This window comes from Esox lucius, chromosome 23, assembly GCF_011004845.1.
Source record: "Esox lucius isolate fEsoLuc1 chromosome 23, fEsoLuc1.pri, whole genome shotgun sequence".
Lineage (NCBI taxonomy): Eukaryota > Metazoa > Chordata > Actinopteri > Esociformes > Esocidae > Esox > Esox lucius.
Genome location: NC_047591.1, coordinates 7,751,923 through 7,777,017, shown reverse-complemented (window position 1 = coordinate 7,777,017; position 25,095 = coordinate 7,751,923). Strand labels below are relative to the sequence as shown.

General features: G+C 43.4%; 1 protein-coding gene across 1 annotated transcript; it reads left to right on the top strand.

The window, feature by feature from the left end:
• LOC105028201 (mucin-2) lies at window positions 1-25,095 on the top strand. The gene is made up of 48 exons (XM_034290236.1): window positions 1-95; window positions 287-331; window positions 425-653; window positions 2,190-2,319; window positions 2,472-2,535; window positions 2,844-2,926; window positions 3,123-3,318; window positions 4,168-4,293; window positions 4,466-4,586; window positions 4,716-4,851; window positions 4,951-5,028; window positions 5,123-5,330; window positions 5,513-5,662; window positions 5,751-5,845; window positions 5,964-6,096; window positions 6,191-6,434; window positions 6,615-6,655; window positions 7,120-7,208; window positions 7,321-7,475; window positions 7,671-7,809; window positions 8,408-8,512; window positions 8,750-8,947; window positions 9,174-9,416; window positions 9,721-9,877; window positions 10,103-10,213; window positions 10,488-10,629; window positions 10,749-10,777; window positions 12,408-12,657; window positions 12,718-13,005; window positions 13,063-13,218; window positions 13,276-13,470; window positions 13,528-13,815; window positions 13,876-14,067; window positions 14,128-14,702; window positions 15,020-15,223; window positions 18,799-19,040; window positions 19,296-19,482; window positions 19,589-19,802; window positions 20,042-20,214; window positions 20,396-20,465; window positions 20,556-20,665; window positions 20,989-21,020; window positions 21,327-21,477; window positions 21,590-21,627; window positions 21,763-21,870; window positions 21,964-22,003; window positions 24,017-24,125; window positions 24,478-25,095. Exons 1-48 carry the CDS (start codon window positions 44-46, stop codon window positions 24,647-24,649), a joined length of 7,293 nt encoding a protein of 2,430 aa, XP_034146127.1. The 5' UTR covers window positions 1-43; the 3' UTR covers window positions 24,650-25,095.

Below are 25,095 nucleotides of genomic sequence, written 5' to 3'. Positions count from 1 at the left end.
CCACACTCTCTCGTTACTCGGTTGTTCAGTCCGTTTCTGGAGCATGCTTTCTCCATTCTGGACATTGGAGGCTGCCTTACTTTCCATTGTCTTTGGTACAGTATGCTTTAAAACATGACTGGTTGGGTTTGTTTTGGCGTTCTATACATTTAGCTTCATTTCATTTATTTATTTATTTCTGATTAACTGATTATCTACACTGCAGAAGTATGGTGAAATTAGTTAAAGCATTCTGATAGACAAGAGCATGTCATTTAGCTTATGGATAATCTTTTGTTGTTTTCAGCTCTGGGCTCAGTTGGTTCTTTTTCAGCCATTGATACCCATAAAAGTAAGTTTGGTCCCTAGCGATTACAAGTGTAATACCACCAGTGTGTGTACTCATGATTGAGTTTTTGATCTCTGACTTTTTTTCCCCTTTCAGATGTGTGTAAGACGTTCGGCAGTGGGGTCATCAAGACATTCAACGGAACTTCATTCTATGTCCGCTCCACCTGTCCATTCACACTGACCCGCTTCACTTACAACCGGGTGGACTGTGACATCACCATGCGGCGTGGCACTAATGGACTGATGGACTATGTGGAGATCAGTGTCAACAAAATCCAGACCCGGATTCTGTACAATGGAACCATCTTCGTCGAGCTGAGCATGTTGGTGATTTATTCACTTGTATTATATCTTGTTATTTTCTATTCTGCTTGATTTGACTATATACTAATGAAAAACTGATTGGCCTAGCCACAAAGGAGTAGATGCAGAAGTCTTTTATACAATTTTCATCTTTTACATGGTGTCAAAGATCCAGCTAAAGCTGACTGTAAAGCTAGAAGGTTGTTCTGTGGACATCCAGTATTTGGTATTTCCTTACTGTATAAATTAGATTTTTATCCAATGCCCTTAAATGTGATCTGTACTACAGGCCAATTACCCTAGTACTTTTACACATGTGATTACATTAACTAGTTTAGTGTTCTTTAAAATTTGTACTAAACCCTCTGTAATTACTTCTAATTGAACTTCATCAGCTTCTAGTTCTAAGCCTAAATAATGCATGAATGAATCTGGTTAACCACATAGTTTTTGTAAGTTCATGACTGGGTTTGTTATGAATCCAATAAGGAATTATTGGAAGGAGCAAAAAAAAAATAGCAAAAGATCAACGTTGTGCTGTAAAACACTGTTAAACCTATAAATAATATTAACTGAACTACACATTCTGTTCAGTTTTGACCCAGACCAACACCAAAATAACCCTAGAAATAACCCTTTTTTTTAACCTTTAGCATAGTTTGTTTTTTGGCCTTTATTTATCATAACATTTACATTAGGGGGAGGATAAATATTTATTTAGAAACGTGTTTAAAAAATGTATATTTCATTTTTGAACTGCCCCTGTCATGAGCAATGACAGACACCGAGATGGAAAGTTGTTAATTGGAGGACGTTGACGAGGGATATTCCCATCCTTGGCCACAGTTGCAAGACATGTTTCGATTTATATTTAAAATAGGCAACACAGTCATCATGAAATCTTGTCTTTTTATTCCCAAACTCGCAACCATCTCTGCTTTCAAAAACTCAGCAAGCACGTAGAGGTAAGGTTAGCGAATCGGCTCGCGCTACTTAGCCATCTAAATCCTATTATAACTATCAGTTTTCTTTTTTATTAAACTTTTTTGTCATTGAACAAGTATAAGTACAGTACAACGAAATGCAGTAATATATACTAATTATAATGTAATATTCTAGCTAACTTACAACATATAATAACACTACAGCTTGTTAGTATATTTGTATTAGTGGTTCATTGGGCTTGACTCGAACTTTATTATTTAGTAATGCACTTTAGTTAGCAACATACCCAGTCTAGCTAGCTGATTTTAGTTGAAAGCAATTGCTGCTAACCAGGTGGCTTAGTTGCAATCATTCCACCCAAGACCTGTCTTACTAATAACAAATATTTGATTGACAAGATGTACTGAGCATTACTACACAAGATAATGTCTTGAACAAAATATGTAGCTAGTGCTCAGGTATTCTTTTACTCTTACTTGAGTACAGATTTTCAGTACTCTACCCACTGCTGGATATTATGTTGTTGTTTTTTGTTTACAATGGCACACTTTGACTTTTAATAACATTTCTGTGAATTGTTGTTGACATTAATAAAATGTGTATGTCAACAGGGTGTCTCTGCCATATGACCACACCTATCAACATGTGTTCCGGTACGGTATCTACACCAAGCTGAGGAGCACCGTTCTACCTCTGTCAGTCATCTGGAGCAGTGTGGGAGTTGGCATCGACTCTCTCTGGGTAATGAACCAGTCAAATACAGTATATCATTGTTATCTGTTAATAAATCTCTCAGGATTTAATAAAGGTAATTTGGTTCTGGGTACTGAGATGACCTATTATATAATGCATGATTGATTACGATGTCTCTGGGATATCCTGTTCCTCAACAGGTAGAACTGGAGCAGGAGCTAGACAGTGGAATGACTGGATTATGTGGACATCCAAACACACCAGGTTGATTACCTTACAAACATATTTTTGTACTTCTAAATGTAACCCTCTTACGAGAAGCTCTGATGAATGAAGACAGTAAATGGTAAAAAGGAGATCTCATTCGCCCAAACATTTGAACAATTTGAATTGTCTAACCAAACCAGGATGAAAGCGTTAACATTAGCATATTCATGTGGAAATGAATTCCAGTAAACAGCCACTTGAATATCAATTGCACTTCTTACTACACTTCTTGATGATCGCTGTGCTCTACTTAGACCGTTAACTGCTGTTTCAGTGCACTTAAGTATATATTCCTTGAAATGTAGACGAACCCCAGGGATTGATTGCAGGGAGTGTTCTGCCAGGGGATCGATGCCAAACCATGGACCCCCTCCGGACTTTGAACAGGGTATGTATATTGTATTATGGTCTGCACTGCTTCATTAATCTATTCAATGGTACATCAATACCTTTGAACGGCATATCACCTCATGATATAAATTATGCTACAACATGCCATATTGCTGTAAGTTCTGAGGGTTATATTGGTGTACAGACTGTGCGTAAGAATGTTTTTTTACATTATAATGTGCAATGTTTTCTAGGTCTGTCGGACATTCTTCTCCCACTACCTTGAATGTCTGCAGGCTGAAACGGTCACCTACATAAGTCTTTGTGAGAAAAATATTTATGGATATGCCAACAATCAACATGTTGGATGTGCATTTTACAAAGAAATTGCCCATCAGTGTAAGGACACCAGCCTTGCCTGGGGTTTCTGGAGAACCATAACCCAATGTCGTAAGTACTCCTGTTGAAAAGAAATCTAACACTTTACAATAAGGTCTTGGTTTTAAAGAATCCATAAAGGCTATTAATACAGCTCCGGGAAAAATGAAGAGACCACTGCACCTTTTTCTTTCTCTTCCAAAAAAGTCGAAAAGAATGGTTTTGAGTGAGGAACCGAAGGGTAAAAATTAAGAGACCACTGCAAATTGAACACTTCTGTCCCTCACTCAAAACTTTCCTTTTCAACTTTTTTGGAAAGAAAAGAAAAAGGTGCAATGGTCTCTTCATTTTTTCTGGAGCTGTGTATTAGTTGCTCGATACATCTGTTGTAAGGAGTTGCAGTCCATCATTACTTATAATCACTTTTCCAGATGCTCCGATGTCCTTTCAGGTACATTTAATGGGCATTAGAATATTCCTTTGCATGTATAGTTCATAAGCATATTACACTCATATGTATCTATAATATTCAATACCTCTACCCATATTGTTCATACTCCCCTCCTACTCTCTCTGAAATTGCTGCTGGTTTACATTGTTATGTATATTATTGCCGTACTTGCAATATCTATAATATTCATTACTACTACCAGTATTGCTGATAGTTGACAGTTTTTAAACTGCTGCTAGTGTACAGTGTTATGTATGTTATTGCTTTATTTTTTGTTTGGCTATATTTTTGCTCATATATTTTGCTTGTTAATTCTCACTATGTAGTTGTCAGGTGCCACGTCACAAGAATTTCATTGTGCAGTATGACACAGTGTTGTTCAGTGCATTTGACAAATAAACCTTGAAACTGAAGTTATTTTCTTCTAAACAGTTCTAAACGTCTTCGTGTGTGTGTCTGTTGCGATCCAGCTGAGTTCAGTTGCCAAGGAGACCTGCGTTTTCAGGAGCTGGGTGATGCGTTTGTGCCCACCTGTTCCAACCCTGAACCTAGAACCAGTAATCAGGACATCACCAGCACATGTGCCTGTTCCCAAGGTAGAACTTATATTGTGACGCTGTTAAGTGTAGGTTGTGGTGTAAAAGGTTTCTATAAATACTCAGTGTCTGAATAATTGAAATGTCATGGCAACCAGATTTGCCTGGCTTTAAAGTCTTGGCTCAGTTTTCACATTAGAAACGCTGATGAGGGTTTAAATGTCTGTTTCAGGTCAGGTCCTGAACGATCGAGCAGAGGGCCAACACTGTGTCAATGTGTCCAGCTGTCCCTGCGAATTTGCTGGGAGGACCTACGCAGCCTGGGAAGAACGCATTACCAAATGCCAGACCTGGTGAGTGAATCCAAAGTCTCAGTTGACATGTTGCATATCCATTCAGAAGGACTGCACTAAAGAATAGGATTCAACTTTCAGACATATTTGTCCACTTAACTTGATAGTAATGTCTTAACATTTCTGCAGTGTGTGTCTCAATGGCAAGTGGAGCTGTTCCCAAAACAGCTGTCCTAGCAGGTGTGTGATTGAAGGGCAGTTTGTGACCACGTTTGATGGAAAAGAATATACCCTTCCTGGTAAATGCACATACGTGGTTTCAAAGGTAAGTTGAATGATTTTTGTCCTGCAGTGAATGTTTGACTTATTCGTAAAGTACTTTCACCTAACTTTCTTTTTGTGTTATGAATAAAAAAAAAAACAGGGTTTAAATTGGACAATATCAATGCAATTTTCTGAGAAGACGATCTCTCTCCAAAAAGTGGTACTTCAGGTTTACCAGGTACTGTTGGTATTCCGGTTACTGTAACTCCATTCCGTGTCTGGGTTTATTCTATTCTTCAGCAACTAAAAACCTTTTGGTTCATTGATTGCAGAATACCTACACTTTCACTCACAACAGCGTTCAGTTTGAGAAAGAGGAAATCCAAGAGCTACATCAGTCAGAGCATGCACTGGTGTTCTGGCAGTCGTCTATGTATGTCCAGGTACTGACATCATTTGGCATGAAAATCCAAGTTCAGACATCTCCAGACCTCCAGCTCTATATCACTCTACCACAGAGGGAAGTTGGGATGCCAGAAGGTGCTTAGCTTTTATAATTCGAATGTTTCTGCCTCATCAACATTATCATTATAGTACAAGATCATTATAATTGCTTTACTATAATGAAAGAATCTAAAAAATACTGTATTTTATTATGGTTTTGATATACTGGGTTATTTCTAATGCTTATGCTGAAGCGGTACATGATTCCCTAATGCTAGGACTTTGTGGAAACTACAACACCGATACCACTGATGACTTCACCACAAGCAGTGGTATTGTGGAGAATTCACCGGAAAAGTTTGCCCTCTCCTGGAGTGTAGGGGACTGTCCTGTCGACATAATTAATGTCTGCATCAACACTGACAATGGTAAAGTCTCGCTGAAGAATTCATCGCTTCTCACACATGTTCACTTGATTTTCTACGAAGGAAATTAACATGGATGATTACTTCTTAGAAATATTTGCGGATGAGAAGTGTCAACCCCTGAGAGACCCAGATGGAATTTTTGCCAAATGCCACAATCACGTTCCAGCGGACATCTACCACAAGGCAAGGATAAAGCAGCACCAGCATGAATAAATCTATAAATAAACTGTACACTTTGTATGCATTAAGGTAAAACAACAAACTGTTTTGTAATCATTCGGGACTTGTGACATGTGTTCAGGCTTGTATCCAGAAAACATGTACCTGTGGGGGTGGCCTGCAGCAGTGTTTGTGCGTGGCCCTGGCAAACTACGCCAAAGCCTGTGCCAACCAAGGAATCACAGTGGGCGACTGGAGAACCGCTACCAACTGCAGTGAGTAGCCCTAATAAAAGGGCCGACACGTGAAGGTGCTCAGGGATTCATTTCACTGAATCACGTTGCTTCCGTTTTTTTTTTTTATTTCCAGCGTTGTCCTGCGAGAACAATCTGAGGTTTGACTATGGAATGAGGGCGTGCAACCGTACCTGTCTCTCCCTCTCCGGGCCAGACCCCCGGTGTGGGGTGGAGGATGCCCCCACGGAGGGTTGTGGCTGCATGGAGGGCACTCACCTGAACGGGGAGCTCCGCTGCACCCCCTCGGCAGAGTGCCCGTGCCATCACCTGGGAGGAGCAACAGCCCCAGGGCTCATTGTGTTAGATGGACGCCAGTGGTGAGTTCCCTCAGGTGTACTTCTGTAGGAAGGTCTCCTTATAGATTACGATACTGGCGTTGAGTGTTAACTCTCACGTCACAGCTTTAGTCCTGTAACAAAATGTACTGTTTGTTAGTTCGACGTAAAGCAGTGAGTAAGGTGTTTTTTCAATGTCCACCTTTGTATACTCTTTCGCAGCAAATGTGAGAATGGACGATTGCAGTGTTCTGAGGATTGTGGTAAATAAAATATATATTTGTTCTGTTCATTTCCTTACTGGATGGTTCAAATCATAAACATGAATTCAGTTGGTTTATTTTTAATTGCGTTTACATTAGCTGACCCTGTCATCCAGAGCAACTTATATTACCACTTATGTTAGTGATTTCATACAGTTTATTTTAGTTATAGAAGAGTAGAGACTAATGAGCAGATGAGAAGCCTGGGATAATTAGGGAGCCGTGTTAAAATGAGGGCTGGATTGGAAATTAAGCTAAAACATCTGGATCAAAACACCTCTTTCTGTTACGATCATTGCTATGAGATATTTTGTGACCACGGACCCTCTAACAAAACGTCTAGCAGCGTCTAGTTTCCCAGCCAGGGATCCACCAAAACCATGCTTCTCTTCGGAGGAAAGCCAGCAGTGAGATGCAGGGTGTTACTGTGTTTCTAAGATAACACTAAAGTATGTCTGTTTCAGGTTGCACACTGGGGAAAGTGTGTGTACATTGCTCAGAATATCCTATAAACACAGCTCAAAAAACGTGTGGCAGTCTGAGCAAACCAACGGTAGGTTCAGTGAGTATGTGTTCATATTTCATGCTGCTTGTATAAAGTCTGAATTGAATTGTAATGGAGACATTCAATGCTGGGCAACTACTGTGGTGTTTCTGTTTACCAGGGTGATATTCAGAGTTGTACCAGTGGCTGTTACTGTCCAGGCGGCCTGATGGAAGACCACAGGGGCGTGTGCGTTACGATGGATAACTGCACCTGTGAGTTCAGCGGCAGAGTGTTCGACGCGGGACAGAGTGTCAAGACCAACTGCAGAACGTGGTGAGTGAGCCCGGCTACTTCTCAGGCACTGACCATGACCTTCTGGATTTTAACTGGTGCAAAGGTATCTGTGTTACATCAACTGTCCTATTGATCCGTAATAACAGGGTGGAATCAGTTTCCTGGTAGCATTCATGTGTGACGAAGCAATACAAAATGAATCCAAACTTTCACTTGTCTTGGTTAACCTCCCAGCACCTGCCGTGACGGTCAGTGGACCTGTGTTGATGAACCGTGCCCCGGTTCATGCCAAGTTTATGGGAACGGACACTACCAGACCTTTGACTCCAAATGGTATCGCTACGATGGCAACTGTCAGTACACACTAGTGAAGGTGAGTCACACATTAAGCTACAGAAATCAGAGGCATTGCTCATTCTTTAGATCTGCAGTTTTACCGTGTTGGGGGTTCATTTATAGTGATGAACTTTGTTCTTTAGATTTTCTATACATTTGGTCCAGTGGTCTAATCTGGTTTTGAATCTGGCCCACGGTTCCTTCAGCAGAGGCACTCTCCTCTGTCTTTCAACACATTCCTGTTGAATACAGCATTTAAAAAAATAAGAAATGCACTTCATATAAATGAACCATAAATTCTTAAAGGGGCACTGTGTGGAATCCTTCCTTTAAACAATTGTCTCCTCGTCTTCCCTTACCAAACCAGACTGGAATAGTATTCTCTAGTTTAGGATGGTTTCGGATGGGAAGATAGAACTGCACGTGTCTTAAGCAAGTATGAGAAGATTACAGGTTAATGCCAGCTGATAGACAGACTGTCAAGAAAATATATTTTGAAGAAAACTATTATTTGAAACATTAGCTTAAAACATTAAGAACATTTAAAACATTTATGCCAGTAGTGCCGTACAACTCTTGCATATTGCCTGTAACTCTCATTGTTACTCCTCCATCTCTGTCTTGGTCTCTGTCAGGATGGCTGTGGTGGTGAAGCTGGGTCGTTCGCTGTCACCGTGGAGAGTGTTCCCTGCTGTGATGAGGCACTGACCTGTTCCCGGGCCATCGTGTTAGATCTGATGGTACTGAACCTCTCTCCTCACGCCATGCTTTTGAAGTGCATTATTATTACATCTCTGTTTGTTTGGATTGTGTTCCAACCAGCAGGGCCTAGGTGCTACTTTGTATCATCAGGTAGCAACTCATTGTGAATGTAAACGTCTTTTTTTGTTTTGGCACATCAATTTAAAGTGAACCAGTGGTAACAGGATTGTAATACGGACAGTTTCTAATAATGTTGTTTCTCTCTTATCTTTCAGGGTCAAGTCACTCTGATTCTGAATGAAATGAAGGTGACCAGACGGCTCCAAGGGGAATGGGCTTCGGTGGAGACAGAGCCTCTTTACTCCACCCACACTGTGGGGCTCTACATCATGATCTCCGTCCCTACCCGAGGACTCACCCTCATCTGGGACAAACACACCAGACTCACCGTTACACTGGAGCACCAATGGAGAGTGAGTTCTCTCCAGATGTTATGGTTTAGATTATACGTTGACTTTTCTGTGGTAGCTTTTGTCTTGTGTTTCTAATTTAAATCCAGCACTTTAAAGGTGCAACCTGTATGATTTCCCTGTTGCTTGTTGTATAAATAAATAAACGTCTAAAATAAATGTATTTCTTGATGAAATGAAGGCGTACTTTTTCATACATAGTACTTATTTGCTGCTCTGTATTTGACAGAACCGTGTGTGTGGACTTTGCGGAAACTTCGATTCCAATGAGATGAACGACCTGCAGATAAGCGGGTCGTCCGTGGTATCCAGCCCCCTAACATTCGGCAACAGCTGGAAGACAGCGGCTCCTCCCTGCTCCGACGTGACCAATGATGTGTTTCCGTGCCAGCGTCACACCTACTGCTCCGCCTGGGCAGAGAGACGCTGCATGATCCTCCGGGGAGACACTTTCAAAGACTGCCACTTGAAGGTATGCTGAAGGGATAGTTCACACCCAATGCCAAACACCTTCCCTGCCACCTGAAGTAGACTTAAAGGAACAGTTCACACTGTTTTTACTCTATACCTGAGTGGGTAGGGAATTTGTTGCCTCCGTGAATACGTCTTTTTGGAAATCACTACTCATATGACATTTTTATTATGTAATGCCTTTGATTCTCACAGGAGGCCAGTATGGATGTACGTACTTGCTACTGTAAAGCATTCTGGGTAAATGACTTGAATGTACATGTTTAAGCTGACATTCATGTAAGACGTGGTCCTTGGTTCCTTAGGTGGACCCGGAGCCGTTCTACCAGGCCTGTGTGTTGGAGTCGTGCTCCTGTGAGTTCGAGGGGAAGTTCCTGGGGTTCTGTACGGCCGTGGCGGCCTACGCTGAAGCCTGCAGCGACCACGACGTGTGTGTCCGCTGGAGAACGCCGGACATGTGTCGTACGTACCAGACCACAGTTGACACTAATAATTCAATATATCCGTTTTCTTATGACTTTGAGCCATGAATGTGCCTACCCAGAATGGGCTTTGTTCAAGTCACTACTTTTGAGTTCTTTCTATATTAAAATACATTGTTTAAAGGAAGCATTCCACTACAGGTTGTCTTGCTCTGCTTTTGTGTACCTATTAACAATAGCTTTAATCCTCTACCTGCCCCTATAGCTGTGTACTGTGACTATTACAACGAGGAGAGCGGTTGCAGCTGGCATTACGATCCCTGTGGACAGGTCAAGACATGTGGCAAAAACTACCGCTTCGCTGGCAAGCTGGAAGGTGACTGAACTGTTGATGAATGAACCCCACCAGCCTGGTCCCAGATTTGCTTCTTGCTGACAAGTTAGCTAGAACGCACAAACCGCTCCTGTACCATGATATTTCTAGCACTTATGTCTGAACCCAAACAAGCGACTTCTTTTTAGTTGTACATGTACAGTGTGTTATCTTGTTGTACATGTACAGTGTGTTATCTTGTCGTACATGTACAGTGTGTTATCTTGTCGTACATGTACAGTGTGTCTTAATGCTTCGTTGTTTTGTTCGCGGACAGGCTGCTATCCCAGATGCCCGGTAGAAGCTCCCTACTATGATGAGAACACTGAGAGGTGCTCCACTTTGTTCAATTGCACCTGTTATTCCAATGAGACTGTGATTGAACCTGGCACAGTTGTCAGGACACCCACTGGGAACTGGTGAGTCCGCCAATTTCTAGCATATCATAGATAGGTAATTACATTATAAATATAAGATAATGTGTTTGGCACTCCGAAGAATGGTAACAGTGGTCTTGTGTTGTGTTCTCTGTCTAAAGCATTTGCGAACAGGGACGCATTACTTGTGGTAAGTAGAAATACATTATTATAACTGAATTGAGGCATTCTTCAGTCAGTGATAAGTTTGATCACATGTGAATGATGTACAGTATCTCATAAAAGTGAGTACACCCCTCACATTTTTGCAAATATTTGATTATACCTTTTCATGTGACAACACTGAGGAAATGTCACTTTGCTACAATATAAAGTAGTGAGTGTACAGCTTGTATAACAGTGTACATTTAGCCAATTAGCCATTTTCCCTCCCTGGTGTCATGTGACTCATTAGTGTTAGAAGGTCTCAGGTGTGAATGGGGAGCAGGTGTGTTAAATTTGGTGTTATCGCTCTCACACTCCCTCATACTGGTCACTGGAAGTTCAACATGGCACCTCATGGCAAAGAACTCTCAGAGGATCTGAAAAAAATTATTGTTGCTCTACATAAAGATGGCCTTGGCTATAAGAAGATGGCAAAGACCCTGAAGCTGAACTGCAGCACAGTGGCCAAGACCATACAACTGTTTAACAGGACAGGTTCCACTCAGAACAGGCCACGCCATGGTCGACTAAAGAAGTTGAGTGCACGTGCTCAGCGTCATATCCAGAGGTTGTCTTTGGGAAATAGACGTATGAGTGCTGCCAGCAGAGGTTGGAAGGGTGGGTGGTCAGCCTGTCAGTGCTCAGACCATACGCCGCACACTGCATCAAATTGGTCTGCATGGCTGTCGTCCCAGAAGGAAGCCTCTTCTAAAGATGATGCACAAGAAAGCCTGCAAACAGTTTGCTGAAGACAAGCAGACTAAGGACATGGATTACTGGAACCATGTCCTGTGGTCTGATGAGCCCAAGATAAACCTATTTGGTTCAGATTGTGTCAAGCGTGTGTGGCGGCAACCAGGTGAAGAGTACAAAGACAAGTTTGTCTTGCCTACAGTCAAGCATGGTGGAGGGAGTGTCATGGTCTGGGGCTGCATGAGTGCTGCTGGCACTGGGGAGCTACAGTTCATTGAGAGAACCATGAATGCCAACATGTACTGTGACATACTGTTGCAGAGCATGATCCCCTGCCTTCGGAGACAGGGCCGCAGGGCAGTATTCTAACATGATAACGACCCCAAACACACCTCCAAGACAACCACTGCCTTGCTAAAGAAGCTGAGGGTAAAGGTGATGGACTGGCCAAGCATGTCTCCAGACCTAAATCCTATTGAGCATCTGTGGGGCATCCTCAAAGGGAAGGTGGAGGAGCGCAAGGTCTCTAAGAGGACTCCAGTGGCAACCTGTGAAGCTCTGGTGAACTCCATGCCCAAGATGGCTAAGGCAGTGCAGGAAAATAATGGTGGCCACACAAAATATTTACACTTTGAGCCCAATTTGAACATTTTCACTTAGGGGTGTACTCACTTATGTTGCTAGTGGTTTAGACATTAATGGATGTGTTGTGTTATTTTGCGGGGACAGCAAATGTACACTTTTATAAAAGCTGCACACTTACTACTATATTGTAGTGTCATTTCAGTGTTGTCACATGTAAAGATAAAATCTAATATTTACAAAAATGTGAGGGGTGTACTCACTTTTATGAGATACTGTACATCAGTGTTTAGTGTTTAGAGGTTCATTAACACATTCATATACTGTCTTTGTCTCTTTAGGTCCTCAACCGACACCAACATCTGAATATACAACCACATCTACACAACCCACCACTACTTCTGAATATACAACAACATCTACACAACCTACCACTACATTTGAATATACAACCACATCTGTATATACAACCAAATCTACACAACCCACTACTACATCTGAATATACAACCGCATCAACACAACCCATCACTACATCTGAATATACAACCACATCTACACAACCCACCACTACATCTGAATATACAACCACATCTACACAACCCACCACTACATCTGAATATACAACCACATCTACACAACCCACCACTACATCTGAATATACAACCACATCTACACAACCCACCACTACATCTGAATATACAACCACATCTGAATATACAACTACATCTACAAAACCCACTACTACATCTGAATATACAACCACATCTACACAACCTACCACTACATCTGAATATACAACCACATCTACACAACCCACCACTACATCTGAATATACAACCACATCTACACAACCCACTACTACAACTGAATATACAACCACATCTACACAACCCACCACTACATCTGAATATACAACCACATCTGAATATACAACTACATCTACACAAACCACCACTACATATGAATATACAACCACATCTGAATATCCAACCACATCAACACAACCCACCACTACATCTGAATATACAACCACATCTACACAACCCACCACTACATCTGAATATACAACCACATCTACACAACCCACTACTACATCTGAATATACAACTACATCTACACAACCCACCACTACATCTGAATATACAACCACATCTGAATATACAACTACATCAACACAACCCACCACTACATCTGAATATTCAACCACATCTACACAACCCACCACTACATCTGAATATACAACCACATCTACACAACCCACCACTACATCTGAATATACAACCACATCTACACAACCCACCACTACATCTGAATATACAACCACATCTACACAACCCACTACTACATCTGAATATACAACCACATCAACACAACCCACCACTACATCTGAATATACAACCACATCTGAATATACAAATACATCAACACAACCCACCACTACATCTGAATATTCAACCACATCAACACAACCCACCACTACATCTGAATATACAACCACATCTGAATATACAACTACATCAACACAACCCACCACTACATCTGAATATACAACCACATCTGAATATACAACTACATCTACACAACCCACCACTACATCTGAATATACAACCACATCTGAATATACAACTACATCAACACAACCCACCACTACATCTGAATATCCAACCACATCAACACAACCCACCACTACATCTGAATATACAACCACATCTACACAACCCACTACTACATCTGAATATACAACCACATCTACACAACCCACTACTACATCTGAATATACAACTACATCTACACAACCCACTACTACATCTGAATATACAACCACATCTGAATATACAACTACATCAACACAACCCACCACTACATCTGAATATTCAACCACATCAACACAACCCACCACATCATCTGAATATACAACCACATCTACACAACCCACCACTACATCTGAATATACAACCACATCTACACAACCCACCACTACATCTGAATATACAACCACATCTACACAACCCACCACTAGACCTGAATATACAACCACATCTACACAACCCACCACTACATCTGAATATACAACCACATCTACACAACCCACTACTACATCTGAATATACAACCACATCAACACAACCCACCACTACATCTGAATATACAACCACATCTGAATATACAACTACATCAACACAACCCACCACTACATCTGAATATTCAACCACATCAACACAACCCACCACTACATCTGAATATACAACCACATCTACACAACCCACCGCTACATCTGAATATACAACCACATCAACACAACCCATCACTACATCTGAATATACAACCACATCTACACAACCCACCACTAGACCTGAATATACAACCACATCTACACAACCCACTACTGCATTCTCATATTTTACAACCTCAAATGTAAAACAAACAGCTGAAACTACTTCATACGCTGTAATTACAAACCAACCAGTTACTACAAACAGTTCAGAGCTAATTTCACTAACTACTTCCCAGAGTAAAGAAACTACTCCCTACACTAAAACGACAAACAAACCGACCAGTTCAAGTACTACAACATCCTCCACAAGATCTCCCCCTACTTCTATAACAATATCTACAGCTCAAACAACAACACAAAGTAAGCCAAATTATTTAAATATATTTAAGTTGTATCCACTACCTGTAATTTGCCAAAGTTAACCAGAATCTTATGTAATTGCAATTAGCAGAAAATGTAATTACAGTTTTTAACTACACATTTTCTTACAAATACCTCTGCTCATCACATTGATGGCCAGAGGTATTTGTTTGTACCTTCATTAATCTACAACAGGACTTCTGACTGAGATTACATACATTTCTGGTAGTTTACTGGTAAATATCAAACATTTCCAGTGATATACCCTCCTTTCAACTAGCCACAATCCTTGAGGCAAATCTTTTTGTTGTTCCCAGGGTGTGAGTGCCTTGATCTGAAAGGAAACCACAGCTGGAATTGTGGACAGAATTGGACTGAGGACTGCTTCCATAAAACATGCAACAATAGGAAGATAGAGATGACTTCAGTCACCTGTCCATCCCCAGTTCGTCCCACCTTCTGCCCCAGGGGACAGATGGTCATAGTTTCAGACGGATGCTGTGACTCCTGGAAGTGTGACTGTGAGTCCATTAGATTTTCTTTCTGTCTGTCCATTATGCTGGTGCTACAGTGTTTTGTCTTTTAATGTCACATTGACACTGCTAGCTGTATTTTTGGAAAGTTTTGAAAAAAGGTTTAAAAGTGCATTGCTTGTTTTACCTGGCAATTTTTGTATTTCCTATATTGTGAAATATTTATTTTCTGAAATTTTTCTGATTTATTTATGGCTTAGACCAATGGACCATTCTAGGCAAATCATGTCCAATTCCATGCAACTCAATCCTCGATTATTTAATGTACTATTATTGAATACTGAATCACTGGATTTTTTGTCAATTGGCAGATGCCCATTTAAAAGAGCAATTAGGATAAACTGTCTTGAACGGTTCAAAAACCCTTTAATGATGGAAAACATTTTGAGGACCGTGACATCGCCCGGTATGGCGCAGCCGGGGCCCCACCCTGGAGCCAGGCCCGGGGTTGGGGCTCGTTCGCGAGCGCCTGGTTGTCGGGCCTTTCCCCATGGGGTTCGGCCGGGCTTAGCCCGAAGGAGCGACGTGGGGAAGGAGACTGAGATTGTGCGTGAGGTTGAGAGGTTCCGACTAGAGATAGTCGGGATCACCTCTACGCACGGCTTGGGCTCTGGAACCACACTCCTTGAGAGAGGATGGACTCTTCACCACTCTGGAGTTGCCCATGGTGAGAGGTGGCGGGCTGGTGTGGGTTTGCTTATAGCCCCCCAGCTCTGCCGCCATGTGTGGGAGTTTACCCCGGTGAACGAGAGCGTCGTTTCCCTGCGCCTACGGGTCGGTGATAGGTCTCTCACTGTTGTTTGTGCCTACAGGCCGAACGGCAGTGCAGAGTACCCAACCTTCTCGGAGTCTCTGGGAGGGGTGCTGGAAAGTGCTCCGACTGGGGACTCCATTGTTCTACTGGGGGACTTCAACGCCCACGTGGGCAACGACAGTGACACCTGGAGGGGCGTGATTGGGAGGAACGGCCCCCCTGATCTGAACCCGAGCGGTGTTCAGTTATTGGACTTCTGTGCTAGTCACAGTTTGTCCATAACGAACACCATGTTCAAGCATAAGGGTGTCCATCAATGCACGTGGCACCAGGACACCCTAGGCCCTAGGTCGATGATCGACTTTGTTGTCGTTTCATCTGACCTGCGGCCGTATGTCTTAGACACTCGGGTGAAGAGAAGGGCGGAGCTGTCAACTGATCACCACCTGGTGGTGAGTTGAATCCGATGGCAGGGGAGGAATCTGGACAGACTCGGCAGACCCAAGCGTACTGTAAGGGTCTGCTGGGAACGTCTGGCCAAGTCTCCTGTCAGAGAGATCTTTAACTCGCACCTCCGGCAGAGCTTCAACTGGATCCCGAGGGAGGCTAGAGATATTGAGTCCGAGTGCACCATGTTCTCCACCTCCATTGTCAAAGCGGCCGCTCGGAGCTGTGGCCGTAAGGTCTCCGGTGCCTGTCGAGGCGGCAATCCCTGAACCCGGTGGTGGACACTGGAAGTAAGGGATGCCGTCAAGCTGAAGAAGGAGTCCTATCAGGCCTGGTTGGCTTGTGGGACTCCTGAGGCAGCTGACGGGTCCGGCAGGCCAAGCGGACTGCAGCCTGGGTGGTTGTGGAGGCAAAAACTTGGGCCTGGGAGGAGTTCGGTGAGGCCATGGAGAAGGACGATCGGCTGGCCTCGAAGAGATTCTGGCAAACCATCGGGCGCCTCAGGAGAGGGAAACAGTGCCCTACCAACGTTGTTTACAGTGGAGGTGGGCAGCTGTTGACCTCAACTGGTGATGTCGTCGGGCAGTGGAAGGAGTACTTCAAGGATCTCCTCAATCCCGTTGTCACGTCTTCCATTGAGGAAGCAGAGGCTGAGGGCTCAGAGGTGGACTCGTCCATCACCCGGGCTGAAGTCACTGAGGTAGTCAAGAAACTCCTCGTTGGCAAGGCACCGGGGGTGGATGAGATCCGCCCTGAGTACCTCAAGTCTCTGGATGTTGTGGGGCTGTCTTGGTTGACACGCCTCTGCAGCATTGCGTGGCGGTCGGGGACAGTGCCTCTGGAATGGCACACCGGGGTGGTGGTCCCTCTTTTTAAGAAGGGGGGCCGGAGGGTGTGTTCCAACTTCAAGGGGATCACACTTCTCAGCCTCCCCGGGAAAGTCTATGCCAGGGTACTGGAGAGGAGAATACTCTCCGACAGTAGAACCTTGGATTCAGGAGGAACAGTGTGGTTTTCGTCCGGGCCTTGAAACACTGGACCAGCTCTATACCCTCTACAGGGTGCTGGAGGGTTCATGGGAGTTTGCCCAAACAATCCACATGTGTTTTGTGGATTTGGAGAAGGCATTCGACTCGCGGCATCCTGTGGAGGGTGCTTCGGGAGTATGGGGTCCTGGGTCCTTTGCTAAGGGCTGCCAGGTCCCTGTACGACCAAAGGAGGAGCTTGGTTCGCATTGCTGGCAGTAAGTCAGACTTGTTCCCAGTGCATGTTGGACTCCGGCAGGGCTGCCCTTTGTCGCCGGTTCTGTTTGTAATTTTTATGGACAGAATTTCTAGGCGCAGCCAGGGGCCGGAGGGTGTCAGGTTTGGGGACCACGCAATTTCGTCTCTGCTCTTTGCGGATGATGTTGTCGTGTTGGCCCCTTCAACCAGGACCTTCAGCATGCACTGGGACGGTTTGCAGCCGAGTGTGAAGCAGTTGGGATGAAAATCAGTACCTCCAAATCCGAGGCCATGGACCTCAGTCTGAAAAGGGTGGCTTGCCCACTTCAGGTTGGTGGAGAGTTCCAGCCTCATGTGGAGGAGTTTAAGTATCTAGGGGTCTTGTTCACGAGTGAGGGAAGGATGGAACGGAAGATTGACAGACGCATCGGTGCAGCTTCTGCAGTAATGCGGTCGATGTATCGGTCTGTCGTGGTGAAGAAAGAGCTGAGCCGTAAGGCGAAGCTCTCGATTTACCGGTCAATCTACGTCCCTAATCTCACCTATGGTCATGAGCTTTGAGTCATGACGGAAAGGACAAGATCCCAGATACAGGCGGCCGAAATGAGCTTTCTCTGCAGGGTGGCTGGGAGATCCCTTAGAGATAGGGTGAGAAGCTCGGTCATCTGGAAGGAGCTCAGAGTAGAGCCGCTGCTCCTCCACATCGAGAGGGGTCAGCTGAGGTGGCTTGGGCATCTGTTCCGGATGCCTCCTGGACGGCTTCCCGGAAAGGTGTTCCGGGCCCGTCCCACCTGGAGGAGACCCAGGGAAAGACCTAGGACACGCTGGAGGGACTATGTCTCCCAGCTGGCCTGGGAACGCCTCGGTGTCCCCCCGGAAGAGCTAGAGGAAGTGTCTATGGAGAGGGAAGTCTGGGCATCTCTGCTTAGACTGCTGCCCCCACGACCCGGCTCTGGATAAGCGGAAGAAGATGGATGGATGGATGTCTTGAACATGGACAGAATTACTGATTTGTAATCTTACCAACTCTGGTATAATCTATCTACTGGTTCATTTACAGATGATCTGACCACTAGGTTCCCCTACATCCTCATCCTCACCTTTTTTTGGTTCGACCTAATCCACTTTATACCCCTCAGGTCGTTGCGACCTCTACGGAGACCCTCACTACATCTCCTTCCAGGGCGTGACCTTTGACTTCCTGGACAACTGTACTTACATCCTGGTCGAGGAGAAAACACCACGTCACTACCTGACCATTGCGGTGGACAACTACTTCTGTATGGAAGGGTTGGACGGCTCCTGTGTCAAAGGCATCATCCTTCAGTACCAGAACAACACGGCCACTCTCAGCGTCGTACCGGATGAGTACACAGTGCAGGTACTGTTGGTCTCCATTCATGATTGGTTGATTAATTGTTCCAGCTGTCTTCACATTTGATTGATTGACTAATTGATTTACCGACTGACAAATTGATTAATTGTCGTACGGACTGACTGATTATTTTATCAGTCGATTAGATTGATTTATTCTACCAGTCACAATATTGATTGTCTGTTAAATCGATATCCATAACAGAGCTAGGTTTTGTGATTGAACTTACTCGTACCATTCTTCCATGTGTTTGTCTTGTAGTGTACTCTGAACAGAAGGGTTGTCAAGCCCCCCTATGAGGAGCACGGCTTCAGGTTTGAGACGACAGGTTACATGGTGTCTGTCTACATCCCTGACATCCGCTCGCATATCTCCCTCACCCCATCCTACAACCTAGTGGTCACTCTGGCCATGGAGCATTTCCTGAATAACACCCAAGGACAATGCGGTCGGTACCAGGCAAACGTGTGTGTGTGTCTACACAGGCCGCGTGTGTGCCTGTGTGTTTGAGGTTATGCACGTGTGTGTGATGCCAAACCTTTGTCCTCTGGCAGGCGTGTGCGGTGGGAGCTCTTGTGTGCGTAGAAGTGGGGAGATTGAAGACGACAGCTGCTGCGATAAGACCGCCTATGACTGGCTTTATAAGGACCCACTGAAGCCTGAATGTAGTGCTGCTCCCACGAATGTCCCCTGCCCGACTCCTAGTACCAATCCTACTCTACCACCTGACTGTACCTACAACCACCTCTGTGAACTTTTCCATCATCCGTAAGACAATTCGGTTCACTTCAGTGCGGTTCACTTGGAGCAATCATGTAAAATAGATCATGTAAAATATCTGTGGTTTGATTCAATATTACGGTGACGGCTATCATAAAGCCTTTGATTTGATTCCATTCAGATTTGTTGTGTACCAAAACTGTTGTGTTGTGAGACTGAGTCTGTGTATGCCGTGTAATGTTCTCTGACTAGTTTGCTGACTAGTCCGTTGATATTTGTCATTGCAGAGTGTTTGCAAATTGCAGTCGGCTGGTGAATCTCAAACTGCATGAAGATCACTGCAGGTTTGACTCATGTTTGAAGGGTGATATGGCCTGTGCTTCTCTGGAGCAGGCGGCTGAGGAGTGTAAGAACCTAGGCTTCTGTGTGGACTGGAGACAACTAACCAACAGCACCTGTGGTAAATGACCATAGAAAACCTTACATAATATGTCCTGATGTGTCTTGATGCTGGGAAAATCTTCTAAAACATGTCGAATTTAAAATGAACTTTATCACTCATCCTGTGGTGTACCTGTGAATGGAAAATAAAGTATGACATGAGGACAGAAAGAGATGTGATATTTGTGTGTTCTTTTTAGTGGTCGAGTGCCCAGTGGGGATGGTGTACAAAGAGTGCGAAGGCCATTTGGATGACTACTGTCATGGAGGGTGAGAACGTCCTGTCCCCCCGTGTCCTGATAGTCTTTAGCAAAAGTGTATCAAAAACTGTTTTGTAATTGTTTCTTGGTGTTTTTGCAGAGAGCGTTTACCAGGGACTGTCCTAAGGCAGGTGAAGGCTGGCTGCTTCTGTCCCAGTGGACAGTTCAGAGCCGAGGAGCACAAAACGATTTGTGTCTCGGAGTGTCCCTGTAAGTGGAATAGTAGTGGATTTTGTTCTAGGGCCTTCGACCAAATCCATCTGTCATTTCAAACATCCACTGTTGTCACAAAGTCCTTTTACATGTACCCAGCCTCAATCCCCAAAGTGTAAGCAACAACAGCTAATCCAAATCCCAGCTTGAATGATCCACTTCCATAGGTTGCATTCTGACTTCCAGAAAATGTAAACGTGTAAGTTATGTGGAGACTCCCTCAAGTTAGGAACATCTTAAGTCATTCACTTTCATTACCTTTTACCACACTCTATACTGACATTTTCTATATTTAAGTTAAACCTGTTCGTGTCTTCCAGACTGCAAGGGTCCGCTGGGAGAACCCAAGATGGTGAGCAGACCATGAGCATGCACTGCTCCATGACTACACTCTTATTAAAGGGCCTATATATCCCTGCAATAAAGCACAGTGGGTGGGAATGTGATATATGGAGATTATACCACGGCTAAGGGATGGTTTAATGCAATATTTAAAGCCTCATTGATATTCACCGGTTACCAGTGTAATTGCAACAATGAAATGTATTTGTCCTAGCCGTGAGATATCTGATATGAACTTTCATCTAATCACCATCCAGACATGGAACCACCCAGTTTATGATGGTCGTTTTTGACCTGATGTTCTTTTGTTTCAAAGTTTGGGGAGATATGGCGGTCCAACTGTCAGGAGTGTAGATGTAACAACCAGACCAAGACAGAGGAGTGTCGACCCGTACCCCCCTCCCCGCCCCCCATCTGCAGTCAGAGCTCAAGCCTGGTCACTCGATGCTGTGGTCAGCAGATATGTGGTAGGATAATGGATCTTATCCTCGTCGTAATAATGTAGAGTGCATGTCTCTGGTAACGGTTGTGTCAGGTTGTGTCTTCCTAGCGCTCAGCTCACTACGCTTCACTTTGCAGTTGAGAAGACATGCACCTATAATGGAACGGCCTACAAGGTAAGATACGAAAATGAAAAAGAACAATTACACAGGTACCATTCCAGAAAACCACCCCAAAAAAACACTGCACACGTTGGCCGTGTTTTTACCATGGCAACTGGGTGTGTCATGTTTATGTGCCTGTTCGGTTAGGTAGGGGACAGATGGACAGACCCGGCCCTGCCTTGTGAGTCCTACAGATGTACCAGAGATGGCACTCAGACAGAAAGAAGAGTTTGTCCCCATCAGAACTGCCTGGAGGTACTCAATGCTCTCTGTGTAAATCAAATGTATCACACAGTGTGAAACTAAGACATCATGCCCTTTCCGATACCTTTCATGTTGTGCTTCCAGGAGGACAGGGTATGGGACGAGCAACACTGCTGCTATACATGTAAGTTTACGCTTCACTCCATGCATTTGTGTTAAACAGTGGATCCCAACCAGGGGTACTAGAAACCTGGGGGTACGAGGCCTTGTAAAGACTCATGAGACCGTATGTTTACTGGTAAAATGAGGGGGAACTTCAGGGCTACCCCAGGCAGAGCTTTATTCACTTGGTTTTACCGAACAAGAGACCAGGAAAGCCTGGTTCAGCCGGTCCGCAACAGAAAATGTTGACACCTCGTGATTCAAACCCGGGTCGCCCACGTGAAAGGACGTGTCGTTAACCACGACATCGTGGAATCTACCAGAAATGATTAATAAATGACGTTGCTCTCAATAGATTCAAACTTAGGTCTTCCGCACTGTCTTTAACCACTACGCCACAGTATTACACATTTCTAGACTCCATTGAGGATTGTGTTGAACTGACTAACGTTTCTTATTAAGTTTACCTCCACCATTGCATCTATGAACTGTATTGCTTTTGCCACTGGCCATTTTAACAGCTTATTAGCCAGTAATCGGCTTACTAGTATCTACTAACTTCCTAGGAATAATCATAAGAATTGAACAATTTCTAGCGAGACTGAAGATGAACTATTCCATGGGACCTATAGTTCCTGTAGAGAATTTACGTGTATGAGAATTTCTGAAGAAGAAGAGACTTCGGTCCAAATGAAGATTTAACACAAAGATTTATTAATAAAAATGTTAAGTCAAAATACATGAATTACGCTGTAGCTGTCCTGTAAATAGTTGTTTTAACCCTTAAAATCTCCACATTTATTCGCCCAGATCTCCATCTCTCTACCGGCTTTATTCCTCTAGCCCCAGGGGCTTATTGGCTCTTCGTTGGCATGTTGGACGAATCTTGTTGGTTTCTTCACTGTCCAATGAGGACATGCTCTTAACTCTGCCCCCTTGGGGTCATTTTCGGTTACAGATCAACAGATTCTTGCATACAGATGTGAAATCTTTACAAGGTTACAGGAATTAACATTCTATTGTCCTAACCTAGTCTAGGACACGTGGAATCTACCAGAGACAGAAGGTTTCTTCCTGCTGTATAGGAGGCGGTTTGTTTTGCATGTTAATAGTTGGGTTTTAATCCTATCTCTCTCAATAAGACAGGTGAAAAGTCAGAGTGAGTGTGAGTGAGTGTGAGACAAAAGGCTGTCTTGACCTATTCCTCAAAAAGACAAGGTGTGAGAATTACAACTGCAGGAGTTTTTAACCTTGATAGTTATTGTATTCAATCACATTTTTCTAACCTGGCTGCAGCATACAATTTAGCATTATTTAAACTTTATTTATTTCAACATTCCCAAGTCTGCTTATCTAACCACTATGCTATTTAACAAGAGATAGTCAGTCAGTCAGTCAGTCAGTAAGAGACATTCGCTCTTCTTAGCCGGCTCCGCTTATGCGGTCAGGCGAAAAGGTTGACCAGAAAGTGCCTGACATCTAGTGGTTGAACTTAGATGGTTCAATCATTCATTTTGTACATTTCCACTGCAAGGAGAGACTAGTAAAAATACCTCAAAGCTAAATTGTTAACTGTAGAAAGTGTGTTAGGCCCATTGAGGTTTGATAATCGCTGTTCTATTGCTGGCTTTTTCTCAATTTCATACTCTTCGCGTCCTCTCTGGTCTCCATGTCAAAACCCAGCAAAGGACAAGGCCGGAGGGGCAGGACCACTGGCTTGCTTGTCCAATGGGTTTTGAGAAGGAGGCAAGGAGAGAGGAGAGCAGGCATGAAAATGCAATAAAAGAATGGGCCTAGTCACTGTGTACTGTATTATAGCTCCATGTGATGATTAATTATATTTAATTGTACCTCTGTACTGTATTAAAGAGCTATTTCCCTCAAATATAATTATTTTCTTCATTTGTCCACTGTCATTTCAGTCTCCTAAATATGTCAGCAGCCAAGGAAGAGCACTTTAGAACAAAAAAATGAATGTTGTTGATGGTACCTGTAATGCCTTTTGGTCCTTACTGTGGACGTCCCTCTAACCCAGGTGACCACAGCTGTGCTCCAAGGGTTTCCAGTGTGAACATCACCATAGACAACTGCACAGCAACACTACAGCTGCCCGTTTGTTTGGGCCAGTGTGGGGTAGAGACGAGGTAAGACTGGCCTGAGTGTATTGATGCATCTAAATGTTTGTTTCTCTGCGTAAGCGTTTCACACACACTTATTATAGGCGTGGCTTCAGGTGTAACTAAATGCCTGTTTCTCATCTCTTCAACAATGCAGTTGTTTGATAAAAGTAACTCTAATATAAAGTCAATAAACACTAGTAGAAATAGTACAATCTACCTTACAAAATCAGGTTACAAAATCTGGTGGGTCAAGTAAACGGAATACATGGAGAGCAAACATTACTCACAATGTCAACGCACGTTCAACCTGTATGATCACGTTTGAACAGTCTGAAAAACTTCCCCTCTCTTCTCATCTATTTTCTCCCAATCTCAGATGGGTCGGTGCGGGCAGTTTTCTCCAGCTGGAACAGAAGGAAACATTTTGCAGAGTGAGGAGTTTTGAGAAAAGGATAGTGACTCTGTCCTGTACAGGGAACTCTTTTGTGAATCACCTGTATGCACATGTTACCAGCTGTGTGTGCCAAGTGTGCAGTGGATTGGAGTAAACCAGTACCTTATCCTGTGTAAACGTCTATGCACTCAAACTCAACATCTGAGAGAGAACTGTAAAAGATGGTGAACAATTGCCGAATCTGTTTTAGATTTCTTTTTATTCTGCTCCTTTGGTCCTTATGGTAGTTAATGTGGAGTGCTTAATGAATACAGCATGGGGTGTAGAGTGATGGCTTATTGTTTGCTTAGTTTTATTTTGCATATCAATAACTGTTTTCCGGTACAAAAATGTAAATGTTAAATATATAGATTACACATAAGCTATGTTTTCATGATCAGCCCAGGACTTTAGCATCTTAATCTTAATGCAGCTTAATGTGTTAATATTGTAGAGACATTTTTATTTTAGTTATGAGTACTGTATGTGTACCAAATGATTAAGGAACTGTAACCAAATTGATTATGGTGAATTTATTTCAATAAAGTACTAAAAGATCAA